Source organism: Trachemys scripta, chromosome 3, assembly GCF_013100865.1.
Source record: "Trachemys scripta elegans isolate TJP31775 chromosome 3, CAS_Tse_1.0, whole genome shotgun sequence".
NCBI classification, from domain to species: Eukaryota; Metazoa; Chordata; order Testudines; family Emydidae; genus Trachemys; species Trachemys scripta.
In genome coordinates this window covers 188,255,780-188,274,179 of record NC_048300.1, presented here as the reverse complement: position 1 = coordinate 188,274,179, position 18,400 = coordinate 188,255,780, and the positions used below count along the sequence as shown (strand labels likewise).

At 43.8% G+C, this 18,400-nt stretch overlaps 1 protein-coding gene across 1 annotated transcript; it reads right to left on the bottom strand.

The window, feature by feature from the left end:
- Positions 1-3,860: 3,860 nt before the first annotated feature.
- Positions 3,861-4,817, bottom strand: LOC117874056 (taste receptor type 2 member 40-like). Its single transcript, XM_034763871.1, has one exon. It carries the CDS (start codon positions 4,815-4,817, stop codon positions 3,861-3,863), a length of 957 nt encoding a protein of 318 aa, XP_034619762.1.
- Between the last annotated feature and the right edge of the window lie 13,583 nt (positions 4,818-18,400).

Here is an 18,400-nt window from a genome sequence, read left to right as displayed (position 1 = left end):
AGGAGGGAGAGGGATAAGTAATGCTTTTCCCAAGACTGAAATGGACCTAGGTTGTGGCCACTTTGCACTTAGCTACTGGCAAAAAGCAGCTAGTCTCCATATCCAGTCTCATAGACTTTAAGGCCAGAAGGGCCCATCATGATCATCTAGTCGGACCTCCTGCACATTGAAGCCACAAAACCTCACCCACCCTCTCCTGAAATAGACCAATAACCTCTGGCTGAGTTACTGAAGTCCTCAAATCATGGTTTAAAGACTTAAAGTTGCAGAGAATCCACCATTTATATTAGTTTAAACCTGCAACTGACCCATGCCCAAAGCTGCAGAGGAAGGAGAAAAAAACCAGAGTCTCTGCCAATCTGATCCAAGGGGAAATTCATTCCTGACCCCAAATATGACAATCAGTTAGACCCTGAGCATGTGGACAACCCCCAGCAGCCAGACATCTGGGAAAAAAGTCTCTGTAGTAACTCAGAGCCCTCCCCATCTAGTGTCCCATCACTGGCCATTGGAGATATTTGTTGCTGGCAGTCGCAGATCAGGCAAATGCCATTGTAGGCAGTCCCATCATATCATCTCCTCCATAAACTTATCAAGCTCAGTCTTGAAGCCAATTAACTTTTTTGTCCCCACTGCTCCCCTTGGAAGGTTGTTCCAGAACTTCACTCCTCCGAAGGTTAAAAACCTTCACTAATTTCAAGCCTATATTTGTTGATGGCCAGTTTATATCCATTTGTTCATGTGCCCACATTGGTGCTTAACTCAAATAACGCTGCTCCCTCCCTGGTATTTAGCCCTCTGATGTATTTATAGAGAGCAATCATATCTCCCTCAGCCTTCTTTTGGTTAGGCTAAACAAGTCTCCTCTCATAAGGTAAGTTTTCCATTCTTCGTATCATCTTACTACTCTTCTTTGCACCTGTTTCAGTTTGAATTAATCTTTCTTAAACATGGGAGACCAGAATTGCACACAGTATTCCAGATGAGGTCTCGATGCATTCACCGAATCATCTCTCAATGCAGGGGATCCTCCACTGGCATAGAGTTATTGTTGCTGGTACTACATGCACCATCCCTTCAACGGATAGGCATGTGGCCAGGGAAATGGGTGAATGGTTGAAGTGTCTATAGCAGCAATGTCCAGAATGCCCAAAGTCCATTGGGCTATAGACAGCAAGCATAATTTAAAGCAGACCTTCAACTGCTACAATGCCAGGGAACTGTATCTGCTCAAAGCCAGCCCAGGGGAGTGCAAAGGTAACTTAAAGCTATATTTCCAAGGCTAGTGAGTTTTTGTGCTTTGCAGACACAGCTCAGTATCTGAGCCAGTATCTTTAGCAGAGTTTGGTCTTCTCATCTGTGAAGCCAAATTTGCGGGTCTAATTTCTAAGAGAGAAATCTAACGTATAAACCATGTTATCTTCCATTGAGTCTCTTAGGCCCTTTTCCTGATTGATGCTGAGAGCTGCATAATTTATAGAAACTGGGGGGAGTTGTGGGGTTGCCCAGCACATCTCAGGAGCTGGTTCTAGTTAATCAGCTTTTTTTTGGAGTCATCAGTAGACTTTGATGGCATGTAAAATCAATAGCCATGCAACCCAGAGATGGCTGCATTACTATGGCACTTTATGTAGTGGTATCACTAGGACCCTACCAAATTCATGGCCATGAAAAACTCACCATGGACCATGAAATCTGGTCTCACAGAAAAAGAAGGAAAAACAGGTAAAGCATATGAAATGTAAAGTATTAAGTGAGGCTTTTATTTTACCAACATCTTATTCCCATTCCCTTAGGCCTGGTCCACACTAACCCCCCACTTCGAACTAAGGTATGCAAATTCAGCTACGTTAATAACGTAGCTGAATTCGAAGTACCTTAGTTCGAACTTACCGCGGGTCCAGACGTGGCAGGCAGGCTCCCCCGTCGATGCCGCATGCTCCTCTCGCTGAGCTGGAGTACCGGCATCGACGGCGAGCACTTCCGGGATCGATTTATCTCGTCTAGACAAGACGCGATAAATCGATCCCAGAAGATCGATTGCTTACCTTCGGACCCGGAGGTAAGTGTAGACCTACCCTTAGGCACTAGGCCTGTCTGATCATCTTTTAGATGGTATTAAAAATGGCAATAACTGCCCCTTTTGGGGAAAAGCGATGTTAGTTGAGATGGGCTGGAGCTGTTGTCATTACTGTTGCTAAAATCTGATCCTGTTTCCCTGAAGACAAAACAAGAGCAACAGACACAAAGGGTGAAAGGAAAGATCAGCACAGATAGAAAATGCAGTTTCTGTCTCTAGTACTGCTTCTTACCTGCAGCCTTGCTGCTGGAGAAACACAGCCCCCACAGTACATGATCTGATCAGCTGCTCCAAAACTTGTCAAACTTGTACCAGCATCAGACTGTGTAGGGCATTGTTTTAGCTGCCTCTCTGGTCATGGGCCTACAGCAGTGTAGGAAGAGAAGGTCTTGGCTGGCTAAGCCAGATTCTTTCTAGGCAAAAGGAAAGAGAAGAAAAAAAGGGGGGAGGGAGGAAAAGGGCACATGAATGGGAGATGGGTGACAGCAGGAACCAAAGTCTTACATTTCAGATGGTGTTTGGGATTTAGCAGGGGCTGGTTGAAGTACTGATGCCATCTGGGTCTCTTTCTGGCCAGGACTGGGCAGGACATCTCTCAGGATCAAGGCAGTGAAGGTCCAAAGATGTCACAATGGATCCCAGAAGATAGTGGGGAAGGCTCGGGAAGCTCATTCCTAGCCAGCTGACTTGATTCTTCCCCTGAAGCCTTTTTTAAGGACCCCAAAAGGGAGTGACGAGTGAAATATCCTATTCCCTCATAATTTGACCTAAATGGTGGAGAAAATATTCAGGATACCTGCTTGGTCCATTGATTTCTAGTCCTACACTGCTCTTGTTCATGAGATATGATCTCAACACAGTCCGTGGGTGCTCTTTTTGTCTTAAATTTTTGTTGATTTTTATACATAATTTTATGTAACCGACTGAGCTGGACTTTTCTTACATTGGACAATTTAGAGCGCAGGACTGTACACAGCAAAAGCATTTAAGTTTCATTGGCTCAAAGGGACTTCATAAATGCAAGATAATGTTGAAATATTAAGCACATGAGATGAGCAAAATTAAGCGGCCTTTGATCACAAGATCATAAAGATGTACAAATTAGCGATGGAAAAGCCTTATTAAATCACTTAGTCTAGTTCCTGACAATGCTTCATTGTTTTCTGTGATATATTTTCTAGTGAGTTGTCCAGTCCAGTTTTAAGTGCTTCAAAGCAATGGGATTTCCACCACTTCTCTTGGGAAACTGTTTTGCAGTAAAGTGGGATACTTGCAATGATATATCACCTGGTACTTGCAGTCTTTTAGACAGGAAATTCATCCTGTAAGAAGTCAAAAATATATTTCCATAATGAACTCAGAAGCAGCCCCATATGTCCATGGAAATTCAAGGTACAATCAGCTGAAGTGAGAGACAACAAAATTATTTTCTGGAAAGATTAATTTTTATTTCCCAGATTCCTCCATTGAGCTAGAAGTCTTTTCAAAACACCAAAGCAAACCACATACCAGGAGACATATTAAAATAGGTGCCTAAATTATCCTTTCATTTACACTGGTTTTACATCACTGCAGCTCAATTGCTTTCAATTAAGTTTCTTCTAAATATACTGATTTGGGAGAACAATTGAGCTGAAAGACACATGGATCTGTGGCATTTCACACCAGCAGAGAATTTAGACCCTAGATTAAATTGTTTTTTTAATAGAAAAGCCTGAGTTTCTTCTAATGGATTCCATCTGAAGGACAAAAGTAGATTTTATGATGTTCTGTCTCCTACTCATCTCTTGCACTTTGCATAATGCAGAACTTTAATCAATGTTTTTTTCAGTTTGGGATTGCTCAGAATCAAGATAATGGAATGTACTGATGGACAAGCATCTACAATGATTGTACAGGCAATGCTGGCAGGAGATGTTTCTTGATATATATTCGTCAACAAGGTCAGCAAAGCTATAAAGTTAACAATATTGATGAGGAAGAAAGACACGATAGTTTTCATTGCTTGAATGTGGGCCTCCATGCAGGGGCTCCTGAAACTACTTGAGTTGTTTTGCATCTGTTGTGTGTGTCTCCAGAGAGAGAACAACAACAGAGAGGCTGAAATGATAAATATGGTGAACGCCATGGAAAATCCAGTGCCACAGATAGAAAGTACTTGAGACACAGATGTTTCCACTGTGACATTTTTCGCATTGTAATGTCTTTTGAGGCTGGAATTGAAATCATTACACTCTATTTTGTAAATAGCATTAAGGAAAGGGAGGCTGCTGAACAAGGAGAAAAGCACAGATCCCAGGAGCAACCATGGCATCAGCCTGGAGATTTTAAATTTTAGCCAGATGAAGAGGGGGTGGCTGAAGTTTGCAATTTTCACACAGTAAAATACACACAAGCAGGCAGCGAACCATTGATTGGAAGAGTTCAAAAACCAGGTGACCGCTCTGAATGCTTGGAACACGGAGTGCAGGTAATAGATCTCTGGGTAAAATGTTGAGCAAAAAGTCTGTAAAGTTGTTTTGAGCAAGAAGCAAAATCTTGAGAATGCCAGGACAGCCAAGATATTATCAGTTGAAGACAGGCACCTCTGCTTGACACATTCAACACAATTCACAGCCATAATGAAAGAATTTATCCACATCCCGACAAAAGCCTCACATACTAAGATTACCAGGACAATTATACTTGAGTTAGTGATGTCATCCTCTTTTACGAAGTTACAATCATTGTCCCCCATTCTTTAAGAAAGTTCTGGCTCTGAAATAAACATTCGTCATGCAACGTTTTACTGTTGGAATGTGGTTGACAGATGCACTATCTTCTTGTCTGTGTATCTCCTATAGACAACACAGCTTTATATAGTTGGGAAAACAAACCCTTCAGAGATGTCTCTTCATAATGAAGCATCTGCTTGACCACGAATGTAAATCTGTGGAGTATTCTCTTACAATGTATATTTGCATTTTCATTTTGAAGAGCTGTGTACAGCGTAAAAACAATTTTAAAATGATCTTTTAGGAGGCCTTCTGTTTATGCCCGAATAATACAAACTAAATAAAACATATACCACATAACCCACTAATATATTACATTTGTGTTCATTCACTTTCTAGTCTGAAATCTGAATTACTTCAGTACTTTTACACAGCTGAAAAATAAAGATGTGCATTACTGGAGAAACCAGAGGAATAAATGCATTGCTATTATGAAACAGGGATGGGCCAGAGTTGCCAAGTTCAGATCTGGATTTGGATGTCAACATTCCTAAAAGTTCAAGAGCATTTGAATCTAGGCCTTGGTGCAGCCCATTTAAAAGACAGCTGTCAGTTGCAAAGTCCAGATCTGGATTCCGATGTTTCCAGATTTCAATGGTGTTCTGATCAGGTGATTTGGTTTTGAATCACCTCCAGTACTAAATAATGGCAGAAAGAGAGGAAACTGCACAGGTCAGATTCGATTATTTTAAAGTAAAATACTCTGCTTGGTCAGTTTGCAATGTGTTTAGTCTGTTGTAATGAATGAAAAGTTCACGAGGCCTGGCTGGCTTCCCATAAAATGTTGAAACAAGTTCAAGGTCTTGGTCCCTATCTTCAAGGTGCTCAAAGTCCTGAACCCCAACATATCTAAAAGATTACCTAAGGCTCCAGAATGAGCACTGTGGTCGACAACTGCACTTTCCTCAACCTGCCTGCTCGAACACAGAGCAGTATGTATGTATTAAAAAATCCCTACCAAAACCTTACAAGGCACACACCGTTTCTCTCGGTAGGATGGAGATGAGTGAAAGAAGGAACCACATGTGACACATGTTATTTACTTAGCTGAATGCACAATTGGAAGGCGCTCAGATACTATGGTTTTATGGCTGGCCCATAAACCTATATAGAATTCAATGGCAACAAACTACAATTAACACAGAGTGAAGGTGACCTGGGGGTATGTCGTCCCCTTGCAAAAGGTTGAGTTGAGCAAAACTCAAACTTCTGAAAACCAGGAAATGCCTAGGCAACCTTAGCTCTTCCCTCTTTCAGCAATGCCCCAATGTGACCAGTAACACACACCCCCTTACTCTGCCAACCTCACAGTTGCTGAAATGTACAAATTCTTCACCTCCTTTTCCAGCCCATTCACTCTCACCCACAGGATTCCCTCAAACATTATCAAAGAACAAAACCACAAAGCCACCCCAACAATATGTCCATGCCACCTACCCCCTGTTCTCCTGGAGCTGGCAGTAGCCAATAGGAATTATTTGCATACATGCCAGGTGCAGTCAGTGTGTTAGGTGTGCCTCCACTAGAAGGTGGAGGCAGTGGTTGGCAGAGACAACTCATACTTGCTGATACTGGGAGGCGGGAGACACAATGTAAAGGTGGGGGGGCACATGACTGCTCCACGTGCTGCCTCTGGGAGGAACCTTCCAACCCCACCTCCTTGGGCCAGGGCTGGGGCCACAGAAGTGGGGAACATTCTTCTGGGCCAGGCTGGGCCAGACCCACAGCACCCCAATGTCTCCCCAGAGCTCCTGCACCCTCACAGACTCCTCAGCAAGGGGAGGGGCGCAGGCAATGCCCCTAGCTTGGACTGAGCAGAGGGAACCTGCTGCTGGTGCTTTCCTCAGTGACCCCCCAACACTTTCCGGCCAGAGTTACCTGCGGGGGGGGGGGGGGGGGGGGGAGGGGAGGCAGACTCTGTCCTTCTCCTGCTGTGCCTCCACCTGGCATGTTTCTGGCTTGCTCGGCCCCACTCCCTGGTAGCCAGGCCTGGGCAGGGAGCACACTACCCCAGACTGGCTTTTCCAGGCAGACGCTGTGCTGCACAGAGGCAGCGACCCAGAGCAGCCACCCTCCCCTTGCTGAAGCCCCAAGCCCCTTCCACTACTTCTACACCCCTAATACCACTCCCCTACCAAGAAGCATTCACATGCCTCATCCTCCCACCCCCCAATACTTTTGTTACGTTCCCCCCAGATGAAATTACCACTTGTGACTCTCAAATTGCTGCAGCCTCCAGTGACTCAGCTCAAAACCCCTTTGGTCCTAGGTGGGGGCTTGTGATTGATGTATTCTTAGATGTAGAATCATAGAATGGTAGGACAGGAAGGGACCTTGAGAGGTCATCTAGTCCAGTCTCCTGCACTCATGGCAGGACTACGTATTCTCTGGACCTCCCACAACCCCCCAGGCAATTTATTCCAGTGCTTAACCACCCTGACACTTAGGAAGTTTTTCCTAATGTCCAACCTAAACCTCCCTTGCTGCAATTTAGGCCCATTGCTTCTTGTCCTATCCCTCAAGGATTAATGAGAAAAATTCACCTTCCCTCCTCCTTGTAACAACCTTTTATGTACTTGAAAACTGTTATCATGTCCTGCTTCAATCTTCTCTTCCCCAGACTAAACAAACCCAGTTTTTTCAATCTTCCCTCATAGGTCATATTTTCTAGACCTTTAATAATTTTTGTTGCTCTTCTCTAGACTTTCTCCAATTTGGCCCACATCTTTCCTGTAATGTGGTGCCCAGAACTGTATACAATACTCCAGCTGAGGCCTAACCAGCACGGAGTAGAGCAGAAGAATTACTTCTTGTGTCTTACTTACAACACTCCTGCTAATATATATCCCAGAATGATGTTTGCTTTTTTTGCAACAGTGTTACACTGTTGACTCATATGTAGCTTGTGGTCCCTTTAACCCCCACATCCTTTTCTGCAGTACTCCTTCCTAGGCAGTCATTTCCCATTTTGTATGTGTGCAATTTTTTTTTCATAGCATATCAGGGTTGGAAGGGACGTCAGGAGGTCATCTAGTCCAATCCCACCTACTCAAAGCAGGACCAATCCCCAGACAGATTTTTACCCCAGATCCCTAAATGGCCCCCTCAAGGATTGAACTCATAACCCTGCATTTAGCAGGCCAATGCTCAAACCACTGAACTATCCCTCCCCCCTTAAAATCATGTTGAATTTTAATCCCCTATCCTCCAAAGCACTTGCAACCCCTCCCAGTTTGGTATCATCCACAAACTTTACAAGTGTACTCTCTGTGCCATTATCTAAATCACTGATGAAGATATTGAACAGAACCAGGCCCAGATCTGATCCCTGTGGGACCCCATTTAATATGCCCTTTCAGCTTGACTGATGGATTGTTCTCTGGGAACTGTTTTCCAACCAGTTATGCACCCACCTTCTAGTAGCTCCATCTAGGTTGTATTTCCCTAATTTGTTTATGAGGAGGTTATGTGAGACAGTATCAAAAACCTTACTAAAGTCAAGATATACCACATCTACCACTCCCCCACCTCCCCTCCGCATTCTCAAGGCTTGTTACCCTGTCAAAAAGCTATCTGGTTGGTTTGACACATTTGTTTTTGACAAATCCATGCTGGCTGTTACTTATCACCTTATTATCTTCTAGGTTTTTACAAACTGATTGCTTATTTATTTGCTCCATTATCTTTCCAGGTACTGAAGTTAAGATGATTGGTCTGTAATTCTCTGGGTTGGTCTTATTTCCCTTTTTATAGCTCGGGACTATATTTGCCCTTTTCCAGTCCCCTGGAATCTCCCCCATTTTACATGACTTTTCAAAGATAATCTCTAATGGCTCAGATATCTCCTCAGTCAGCTCCTTGAATAATCTAGGATGTATTTAATCAGGCCTTTCCCTACTTTAGCTTCTGATCCTACCTCATTTTCACTGGCATTCACTATGTTAGACATCCAATCGTAACTAAACTTGGTGAAAACTGAGACAAAAAAGTCATTTAGCACTTTTGCCATTTCCAGTCATTGTTTTCCCCCCAAATTGAGTAATGGGGCTACCATGTCCTTGGTCTTCCTCTTGCTTCTAATGTATTTGTAGAATGTTTTCTTCTTACCCTTTATGTCTCTAGCTAGTTTAATCTCATTTTGTGCCTTGGTCTTTCTAATTTTGTTCCTACATACTTGTGTTATTTGTTTATATTTATCCTTTGTAATTTGACCTAATTTCCACTTTTTGTAGGACTCTTTTTTTTGTGTTTCAGATCATTGAAGATCTCCTGGTTAAGCCAGGGTGGTCTCTTGCCATACTTCCTATCTTTCCTACACAGTGGGATAATTTGCTCTTGTGCCCTTAATAATGTCTCTTTGAAAAACTGCCATCTCTCTTGAACTGTTTTCCCCCTTAGACTTGCTTCCCATGGGATCTTATCAACCAACTCCCTGAGTTTTCTAAAGTTTGCCTGATTGAAATCCATTGTCTTTATTTGGCTGCTCTCCCTCCTACCATTCCTTAGAATCATGAACTCTCATTTCATGATCACTCTCACCTCAGCTGCCTTCCACTTTCAAATTCTCAACCAGTTCCTCCCTATTTGTCAAAATCAAATCTATAACAGTCTCTCCTCTAGTAGCTTTCTCCACCTTCTGAAATAAAAATATTGTCTCCAATACATTCCAATAACTTGTTGGATAATCTGTTCCCTGCTGTGTTATTTTCCCAACAGATGTCTGGGTAGTTTTAAGTCCCACATCACCACCAAGACTTGTGTTTTGGATGATTTTGTTTTAAAAAAAGCCTCATCCATCTCTTCTTCCTGGATAGTAATCTGTAGTAGACCCCGACCATGACACCATCCTTGGTTTGTACCCCTTGTATCCTTATCCAGAGACTTGCAACACATTTGTCTCCTATTTCCATCTTAGCCTCAGTCCAAGTGTATACATTTTTGATATATTAGGCAATATGTTATCTGAAGGGTGAATTCACAGCCAGCGGGAGGTCTGCAGTTCATGCAGTCTTCAGTATCTCTAACAGTACAAGGCAGCAGAAGGAAACCAGTTTTTTGAGAGGGGCCTGTAACTTGGGATCCCTTAGGTCAAATGACCCCAAAATATGATTTAATGCTACCCCTCACGCCAAATTAAAAAAAATCTGAGTAACCATTTAGATTTTAGAGTACTCACAGGAGTTGAGTTGAGAGCTTATAAAATGGTGGGAATGGAAACCCTCTAGCTGTTTTTCTGTGTTGGTGCATGCACAGTGTAAAAACATACATTTTCTCAAATACCATTCTTCCTTAGGGTCCCCCAAATATTTAGTGGGTGCCATGCACTACCTTGGGTAAAACTCAACTGATTGAAACTATTTGACCCACATAGTTTGATCTTTAGCTTTTGGTTTAAAAACCCCCCCACCTAGAAACTTTTTTTAAGATGACTATTTTTTTCAGGGTTTAAATCTCCAGAACCCCTTGTTCATTTGACTCCAAATGTGGATCTCTGACCTTACCTTGCATTCTCCCAAGGCACTCCAAATTTCAAAGGAATCCAACTAAGCATGTAGATTTTAGGGGGCTTAGAATGGTCGGCCTTTTAAACAGATATCATGATACAACTTTAGCTATAATGTGTTCCCACTGCACCACTAGAATAGAATAGAATGAGACCTGGTGTGACATGTTGTATCTACAATGTGTAACAGGGATGTGTAACAATGTTGTTGTGTGACATATTGTATCTACAATGTGTAACACGGCTGAAGGAGGCAGTCTGGAAGGCCAGTTACCTGATTCCAGGCATCTGGGGAGGGAGGTGGACATTTGCTGAGAGAAAAATGGTCTCAGGGCATAGTTAGTGTCTGGGAGGGAAAGTAGTAGGAAAACCCAGGCTATTGTTCCTGCAAAGAGGGCGGCGCAATGTTCCCTCTCTCCCAGCTGGCTACAACAGGTGTTTGAGGTTATTAGACCCACCTGAGAAATGATGATTGGGTAGGTGAATGAGAAAGGAAAGTCCAACCCAGCCAAGGAAAGCCTGCCAAGAGGAAGAATTCAGTGAGAAGGAGAGCTGAGAAAACCCTGCACCAAAGGGGAGAGTTTGTAGGGTGGAGAGGCCAGGTTGAAATCACCCAGTCCCAAGAAGCACTCTGGGGCCCTGAATGTAAGGGAACCAAACTTTCTTTAATAAATTAGACCCCAGGTGAGGGGAGTGTTGTTTAAAGACTTTGGGTGTGAGTAGATTATTCCTGACACTTGGAAGGACAACAAAGTCAGGGAACTACAGTAGCATGCCCTGCCAAGGGGGGTGGGCTCACTGCATTCCTCTTGCACATGCTCAACGCAAGATGTTTTCTTTCTTCTCCAGAGCTGAGGTTTAGTGGAGGAGCTGCAGGCCACAGCCTGGCAGGAGGATAGAAGGAATTTTGATTGAACCAGACAGGTAGAGGCTGAGAACTCAATGGAAAGATTGTGAAAAATACACTTTGTACTCAATAGAAAACCACAAAGTGATCTTCAGAATTCTTAGAACCAAGGAATGCCGTGAGGGAACTCATAAAGCAGGAAATTCTAACAGACCCCAGGCCCATCTTGAGTGTGAAAGCACTTGGCTTTACCCTGGATGCTTTGTGATGTGCTGCGTACAACGCTTTCAGTGGGAAGTGGTTAGGAGTGGTGTATCATCCATTTCTCTATCTTTTAATCTAATCTCATGTGCCTAGAATGTGGTATCTAAATTCTGTAAAAGTTTTTAAAGTACAGTGCAGACTGCTAACATGTGAGACTGCATAATTTATACCCACCAATAACTAAATTAGGAGCAGGTGGGAGACGCAGCATCCCACTTGGCATCAGAAAAATAAAGAGAGACCTGACCTGATCTTAAACAGAGACCTGAACTAGTCAGGTTAGTGATCTATTTAAGCTTCTGCTGCTTGGTGTGAGGGTTGGGATGCACCTATTGTTAGCCTACAAGGCAAAATAAAGGCTGGCATAGTCTAGAGGAGAGTGCTAGCGTGGCTAAAAGGCTGGTGGGATCAGGCATTAGATCATCCAGCTAAGCACAAACAAGGCTCCCTCATGCTGGAGGCAGGGAGTAACAAAATGACTCACTCTCCTGTGATAGCTCTTGGGGTATCTGGGGCCGAGAGTCTCCTTGATTATCCTTTCCTTAACAAGAGTTTTACACTGGTGTAGGTTTTTTTTTATTATTTCAAACATGTTACTCCTGATTTAGGGTGCGAGTCTGTCACAGAAGTCACGGGACCTCTGACGTCTGCAGAGGCCGGTGCGGCTGGCCTAGGGCTGCCTGCATAGCTTGAGCAACCCCTGGGCCAGCTGCACTGGGGCAGTCTCGGGCTGCTGCACGCCCCTTCCTTCCACCCCTCCCCCCAGCACCACCGGGTGTCCTGGGCCATGCACCACCACGCCCTCTCCCACCAGAGCACCTGCGGTACCCCCCGAGCTGCCCCAGAGCACCCAAGGTTTAGTCAGGGGTATATCATACAAGTCATAGACAGGTCATGGGCTGTGAATTTTTGCTTATTGCCTGACACCTGTCCATGATTTTTACTAAAAATACCTGTGACTAAAATGTAGCCTTACTCCTTGTCACAGGGTCTGTGCAGGCTCTCCCACTTCTGTGCTTGCACCCTGTGTTTAGGCTGGTATAATAAAGGGTCTTCCACACCTTCTTTTGCTGGATCACCCAAGTGTCTTTATTTACAGCGTTCATGCAGTTCCCCGGTCTCCCAACAGCTAGCACCCCACAGACCCTCCCCAGGGTCGCCTGCCTTTGAGCTTCCCAGTTTGGTAAGGAGACCGTGATACTGCCCTCCTGTCTCCTCCCAGTCTAGCTCCTCTCTGAGGCTTGTTCAGGGTTTTTATAGCCCTCCGGTGCCTCAGCCCAGCTGTCAGCAGTCAGCTTAGCACGTTCCTCTGAGCCAGCCCTGATTAGGGCTTGCAGCTGGGCCCACTGCTGAATACCTGTGTCTCTACCCTGGCCTCCTGGCCAGAGAGCAGACCGCAGCCAGCATTTTGACAGGGCTTTAAAGGGGGTTTTACCCCTGCCCTGCCACACTCCTGGTTTGCACCAGTCTGAGAGAAGACCCAAGAATAGGGTGACCAGACATCCCAATAAAATCGGTACCATCCCAATATTCAGTCGTTTGTCCTGTGTTCCGACGGACACCATTTGTCCCAATATTCTGGCTTGCCTTCTGCCCCCCCCCCCCCGGACCTGCCCCCCATGTGTCCCGATATTTTGTTCATGTAATCTGGTCACCCTACCCAAGAAGTAGGGTCAAGGGAGCTGAGCCAGTTTGCACTAGCAGATAGTGTGGCGACTATATTCCAACAATCTATTCAAGAGAAAAGAGTTGCTTTTCAATGGCTCCCACCTGAAAGACAGAGGTAGGTTTTGTTAAATTCCTTCTCCCAAACAACCTCACCCCCTTGCATGGTACAGACCCCAAGTCAACAACCTCACCCCCTTGCATGGTGCAGACCCCAAGTCAACAACCTCACCCCCTTGCATGGTACAGACCCCAAGTCAACAACCTCACCCCCTTGCATGGTGCAGACCCCAAGTCAATGCCTTTTTCAGTGTGTGATGGCTCAGAATCAAGATAATGGACTGTCTCAACAGCCAAGCATCTACAATGATTAAAGAGGGAAGATTCATGCAGTTTTTGCGCATTTTTGGCATATGTTCAGCATAGCTGTAAAGTTAACACTGATGATGATGATGATGAAGGACATTTATACTTTTCACTGCCAGAACATGGGCCTCCGTGCTGGGGTTTGTGAAACAATATAAGCTGTTTAGTGTCTGTCATGTGTGTCTCTAGAGAGAAGAGTGAGAGAGAGGCTGCAATGGTGGAGATGGTGAAACACAGGGAAAACCCCCAAACACACAGAGAAAAAAAAGTGTTTCCAGTGTAAGTTCTTCCTCAGTTTTAATTTCTAAGAGGTTAGAAATAGTACGATTTTATTGTATTTTATAAATATCACAGAAAAAAGGATTAAAGCACAGAAGTGAAGAACCACCATGGCATCAGCCTGGAGATTATTAGTTTTAGGCTGAAGTGATGGCTGAAGTTCACAGTCCTCACACAGTAAAAAACACAGATAGGCAGTGAACCAGAGGACAGTTCTGAGTGTTCGGTAGGTAGAGTTCATGTAACAGATCCAAGGAAAGATTATCACACAGAAAATCTGTACTATTTCTATGCAGAAGAAGCAAAGCCTGGAGAAGCCTGGGAGGTCAGGCATCTCAGTTTGACCCAATCAATGCAATTCACAAATGTCTGAATGAAAGCGTGTACCTGAATTCCAACTGCAGCCTCAGTTACTAGGATCACCAGGCCAACTATATTTGATACTGATTTTATGAAAGATTTATACCAGTGGCTCCAGTTCTTGAAGATGTACAGAAGTTCTGTCCCAGAGGAGCAGATCTTCTTGCAATGCTGTGCCATTAGACTCAGACAGATGAATTACACTTCTTTCTGTATAACACATGGAAAACACAGCTGGGGGAAAAAGCCCCTCAGAGATGTCTCATCAGAACGAAGCACCTGCTTTCTAGTGGATGTGAGGAGTATCCTCTTACCGAATATCAATATTACTCATGGATATTTGCATTGTTAACTCAGTACCCAGCTCTTCTGCAGAATAATGTTTAAACGGCCTTATAGGAGACCTGAAGTTCATGCCTCTGCAATAAAAAATAGTTACCAAATGTCCCACTAAAATGCTATGGGTAGCTGTGAATTAAATTCTAGTCTGAGCATTGCGCTGCTGCACAACAGTTTTACTTTTTATGACATTTTTCCTAAACATTTGTATCCCACAGGGCTTCCCAGTGTTAAAGAATATAGCTTTGGATTGGTGAATAAGCCAGGCAGTCAATATCTGAGTAATACGAAACAACAATAGGCCTGGGTTGCCGAGTTTAGATCTGGATTTGGATGCAAACATTCCCAAAAGTTATGGGGCATTTGGAGCCAAGATTCTGGATTAGCTTGTGTGCTCTGTGATGATGATAGCTATTTAAATAGAAAACCCAGAATAATCCGGAAGAATTGATTGTGACATTCCCCAGGGTGTAACCCTGAACTGCTATGTCCCCTTAACTCTTCAGCCCAGGGCCTTTTACACTGCTTTACTGGCAGAACAGCCACTCCCAGCCTGCTCATGCAAAGTCACTCCCAGTGGAGTACACAAATGCTGTACCCAGCCACCTCTGAATAGATACAGGGTGACACCTGCATATCCCTCAGTCCCCGCCTTGCCCCCTCCAGACGTGTGTATCCTGTCCCATTCACTAGTCCACTGGACCGTACAAGCTCATAATTCGTTCATCATTCCACCAAAGTGCAATGAATATGGTAATGAATATGCACCGGCCTTGTTGTTTCAAATGGAAGCTTCCCAAACACACTGGTTTAGCTAAAACAACATTTTGGAGGGCAACAAAAATGATTAGGGGTCTGGAGCACATGACTTATGAGGAGAGGCTGAGAGAACTGGGATTGTTTAGTCTCCAGAAGAGAAGAATGAGGGGGGATTTGATAGCAGCCTTCAACTACCTGAAGGGGGGTTCCAAAGAGGATGGAGCTCGGCTGTTCTCAGTGGTGGCAGATGACAGAACAAGGAGCAATGGTCTCAAGTTGCAGTGGGGGAGGTCCAGGTTGGATATCAGGAAAAACTATTTCATTAGGAGGGTGGTGAAGCACTGGAATGCGTTACCTAGGGAGGTGGTGGAGTCTCCTTCCTTGGAGGTTTTTAAGGCCTGGCTTGACAAAGCCCTGGCTGGGATGATTTAGCTGGGAATTGGTCCTGCTTTGAGCAGGGGGTTGGACTAGATGACCTCTTGAGGTCCCTTCCAACTCTGATATTCTATGATTCTATGATTCTAAAACAACAAACAAGTTTATTAACAAGAGAAAGGCAGCTTTTGAGTGATAAGTCATATAAGTCAGACTTTGGTTACAAAAGAAATAAAAAGATAAACACACAAGCTAATTCCTAAACTTTACCAAGGCTAAGAAGCAAAAAGGTCTCTCTTACTCACAAGCTTTCCACAGTCTGAACTGGCTGGAAAATCTGTAGGCCAGGACCACTCATCCCAGTTCAATGATGCACCTTTGTCTTTCAATTGATCTTGCTGCTGTGAGCAGAGATGTGGGGGAAAGAGGAGAGAGGTGGTGAGGATTTCACTTCCTGTCCTTCTTACTCCTCTGACCCTTTGTACTGGAAAAGTCTTTGCTGGGTCATGGGGTCAGCAGTCCGTTGCATACTGCTCTGTAAGCTGTCCTTCAGGTGAATTATAAATACTTTATTTATCCCTTTCCCCGCTTGCTGGTCAATGTTCAATTAAGCAGGTAATGGCCTTTTAGGTAAAAACCTCACTTCTTCAGATGCATAGAGTGAAAGTTACAGATGCAGGCATTATATACTGACACATGGAGAGAAGGGAATTACTTCACAAGTGGAGAACCAGTGTTGACAGGGCCAATTCAATCAGGGTGGATGTAGTCCACTCCCAATAATAGATGAGGAGGTGTCAATTCCAGGAGAGGAAAAGCTGCTTCTGTAATGAGCCAGCCACTCCCAGTCCCTATTCAAGCCCAGATTAATGGTGTTAAATTTGCAGGGATGGTGCGACAGAAAGAGAGTCCCCGAGATAGGACAGACTCTTCTGCTGGGCTAAGTGTGTGGTTGGAAAGATTGACAATGTTAGATGAGTTGAGGGTACCACTGTTGTAGCCCCCTGTGGCAGGTAGGAGTTTAGATAGCTTACTGTCCTTTTTCTTCTGTAGAGAAGTGAAGCGTGCATTGTAAATGGCTTGTACCGGCACTCCTGGTGAGGATATACACCACTGACACAAGAAACCGAGTGTGCGCACACACAAGCGATTTAATAACTGCGGGGGCTGTATGCTGATGTAAGTTAGATTGACATGATTTTGTCATGTAGACGTGGCCTTTGTAATACTCCACCCCGCAGTTGCACTTTTGCTCTTCAGATGCAACCACGGATCTGGGAGCTCTGTGTAGCCTGAAAGCATGTACCCTCCACCAACAGAAGTTGGTCCAATAAAAGATATTACCTCACCTGCCCTGTCTGTCTAATATATTGACAGACTTTTGTCTCAAGTCACATCCAGGATGTTCAAGTCTGAAGCCAAGTTTTCTGCTTTAATTTCTGAGAGAGAATTAATTTCTTAATCAGTTATTTTCTGCTTTCTCTCTTTGGGCCTGATCCTAAGATGTGCTGAGCATCTGCACCATCTACTGAAATCACAGTGAGCTGTGGGGCTGATCACTGCCTCTCGGGAATAGGCCTTAATTACTCTCTGCTTCTGGGGTCATCTGAGAACATTGAAAATCACCAGTTGTTTTTTGAAAGAAGGAATTGATCTAAGCCTCTTGTTTGAAATATGTAAACTCCCTCAAGCCCAAGTATGAATCTGGTCAATACTGGGCAGGATTGAGAGAGCATTTAATCCATTCAAGGTGATACACTGAGTTCCATGCAGTTTACTGTCTGTTTGGTGGTCCGAGGGGATGTTAATGAAGGAGTGTATTTCAGTGTCCTTGGTCAACATTCATAGACTGCAACATTATGTTAACATTAATATGACCATTGTGTGTAATCCTATACCCAGAGGCAGCTGCATTTCAGTGGTACTGTATGTAGTGGTACTATTTGCCCTAGTTTGTGAATAACTGATGTTCCATTGGGATGGAAAGTGCTTTATAAATGCAAGATAATAATAAAGCAGACAATTCTACTCTGTAATAGATCTCTCTCATAAGCCCCTTTTCATGATATTTCATGTTCCATTTACTGCATACTTGAGTGGAGGCTTACTCTTCAAGGGGTAAAAAAGGTATGACAATGATGAATTCATAACTAAACCATGTATCTCCCAAAACAGTATTTTTTGGCAGGAAGATAAAATAGTATTCTACAGAAATTCAGGTTTGTTGTCCAGATTTCTCCCTTAATACTAAGTAAACAGCTAGGAGCAGGTCAAAATAGCAAACCAAAGCACCTACCACTAGAAAGCTAAAATAGGGGCCCAATTCTCTCTTTACAACAGGTGTATACTGGTACAGCACCACTGAAATCAGTAGCACTATTCCTGATTCACACTGCTGTGACAGAAAAATCAACACTTAGGGTTCTGGATTACATGAATCTTTTAATTTCTCTTTGTGTCCATCTGAACAACAGAGGGAAATTTTATGAAATTCCTTCCCCTAACAAATCTCCTGCACCTTAGATAATTTAGAGCCCTAGTTTAGGATTACCCAAATTCAAGATAGTAGAATGTATTGAAGGACAAGCCATGAGCATTTGAGCTGTTTTGCATCTTTCCGCTGTGTCTCCAGAGAGAGAAGAGGAAAAGGAAGGCTGACATGATGAATATGGTGAAAACAATGGAAAATCCAATGAATCAGGAAAAAAGGCATATAAACAAATCTGTTTTCAGAGGAATGTATTTCATTCTCTTATTTCCTGAGAAGCTGGAAATGGAATGGTTACAGT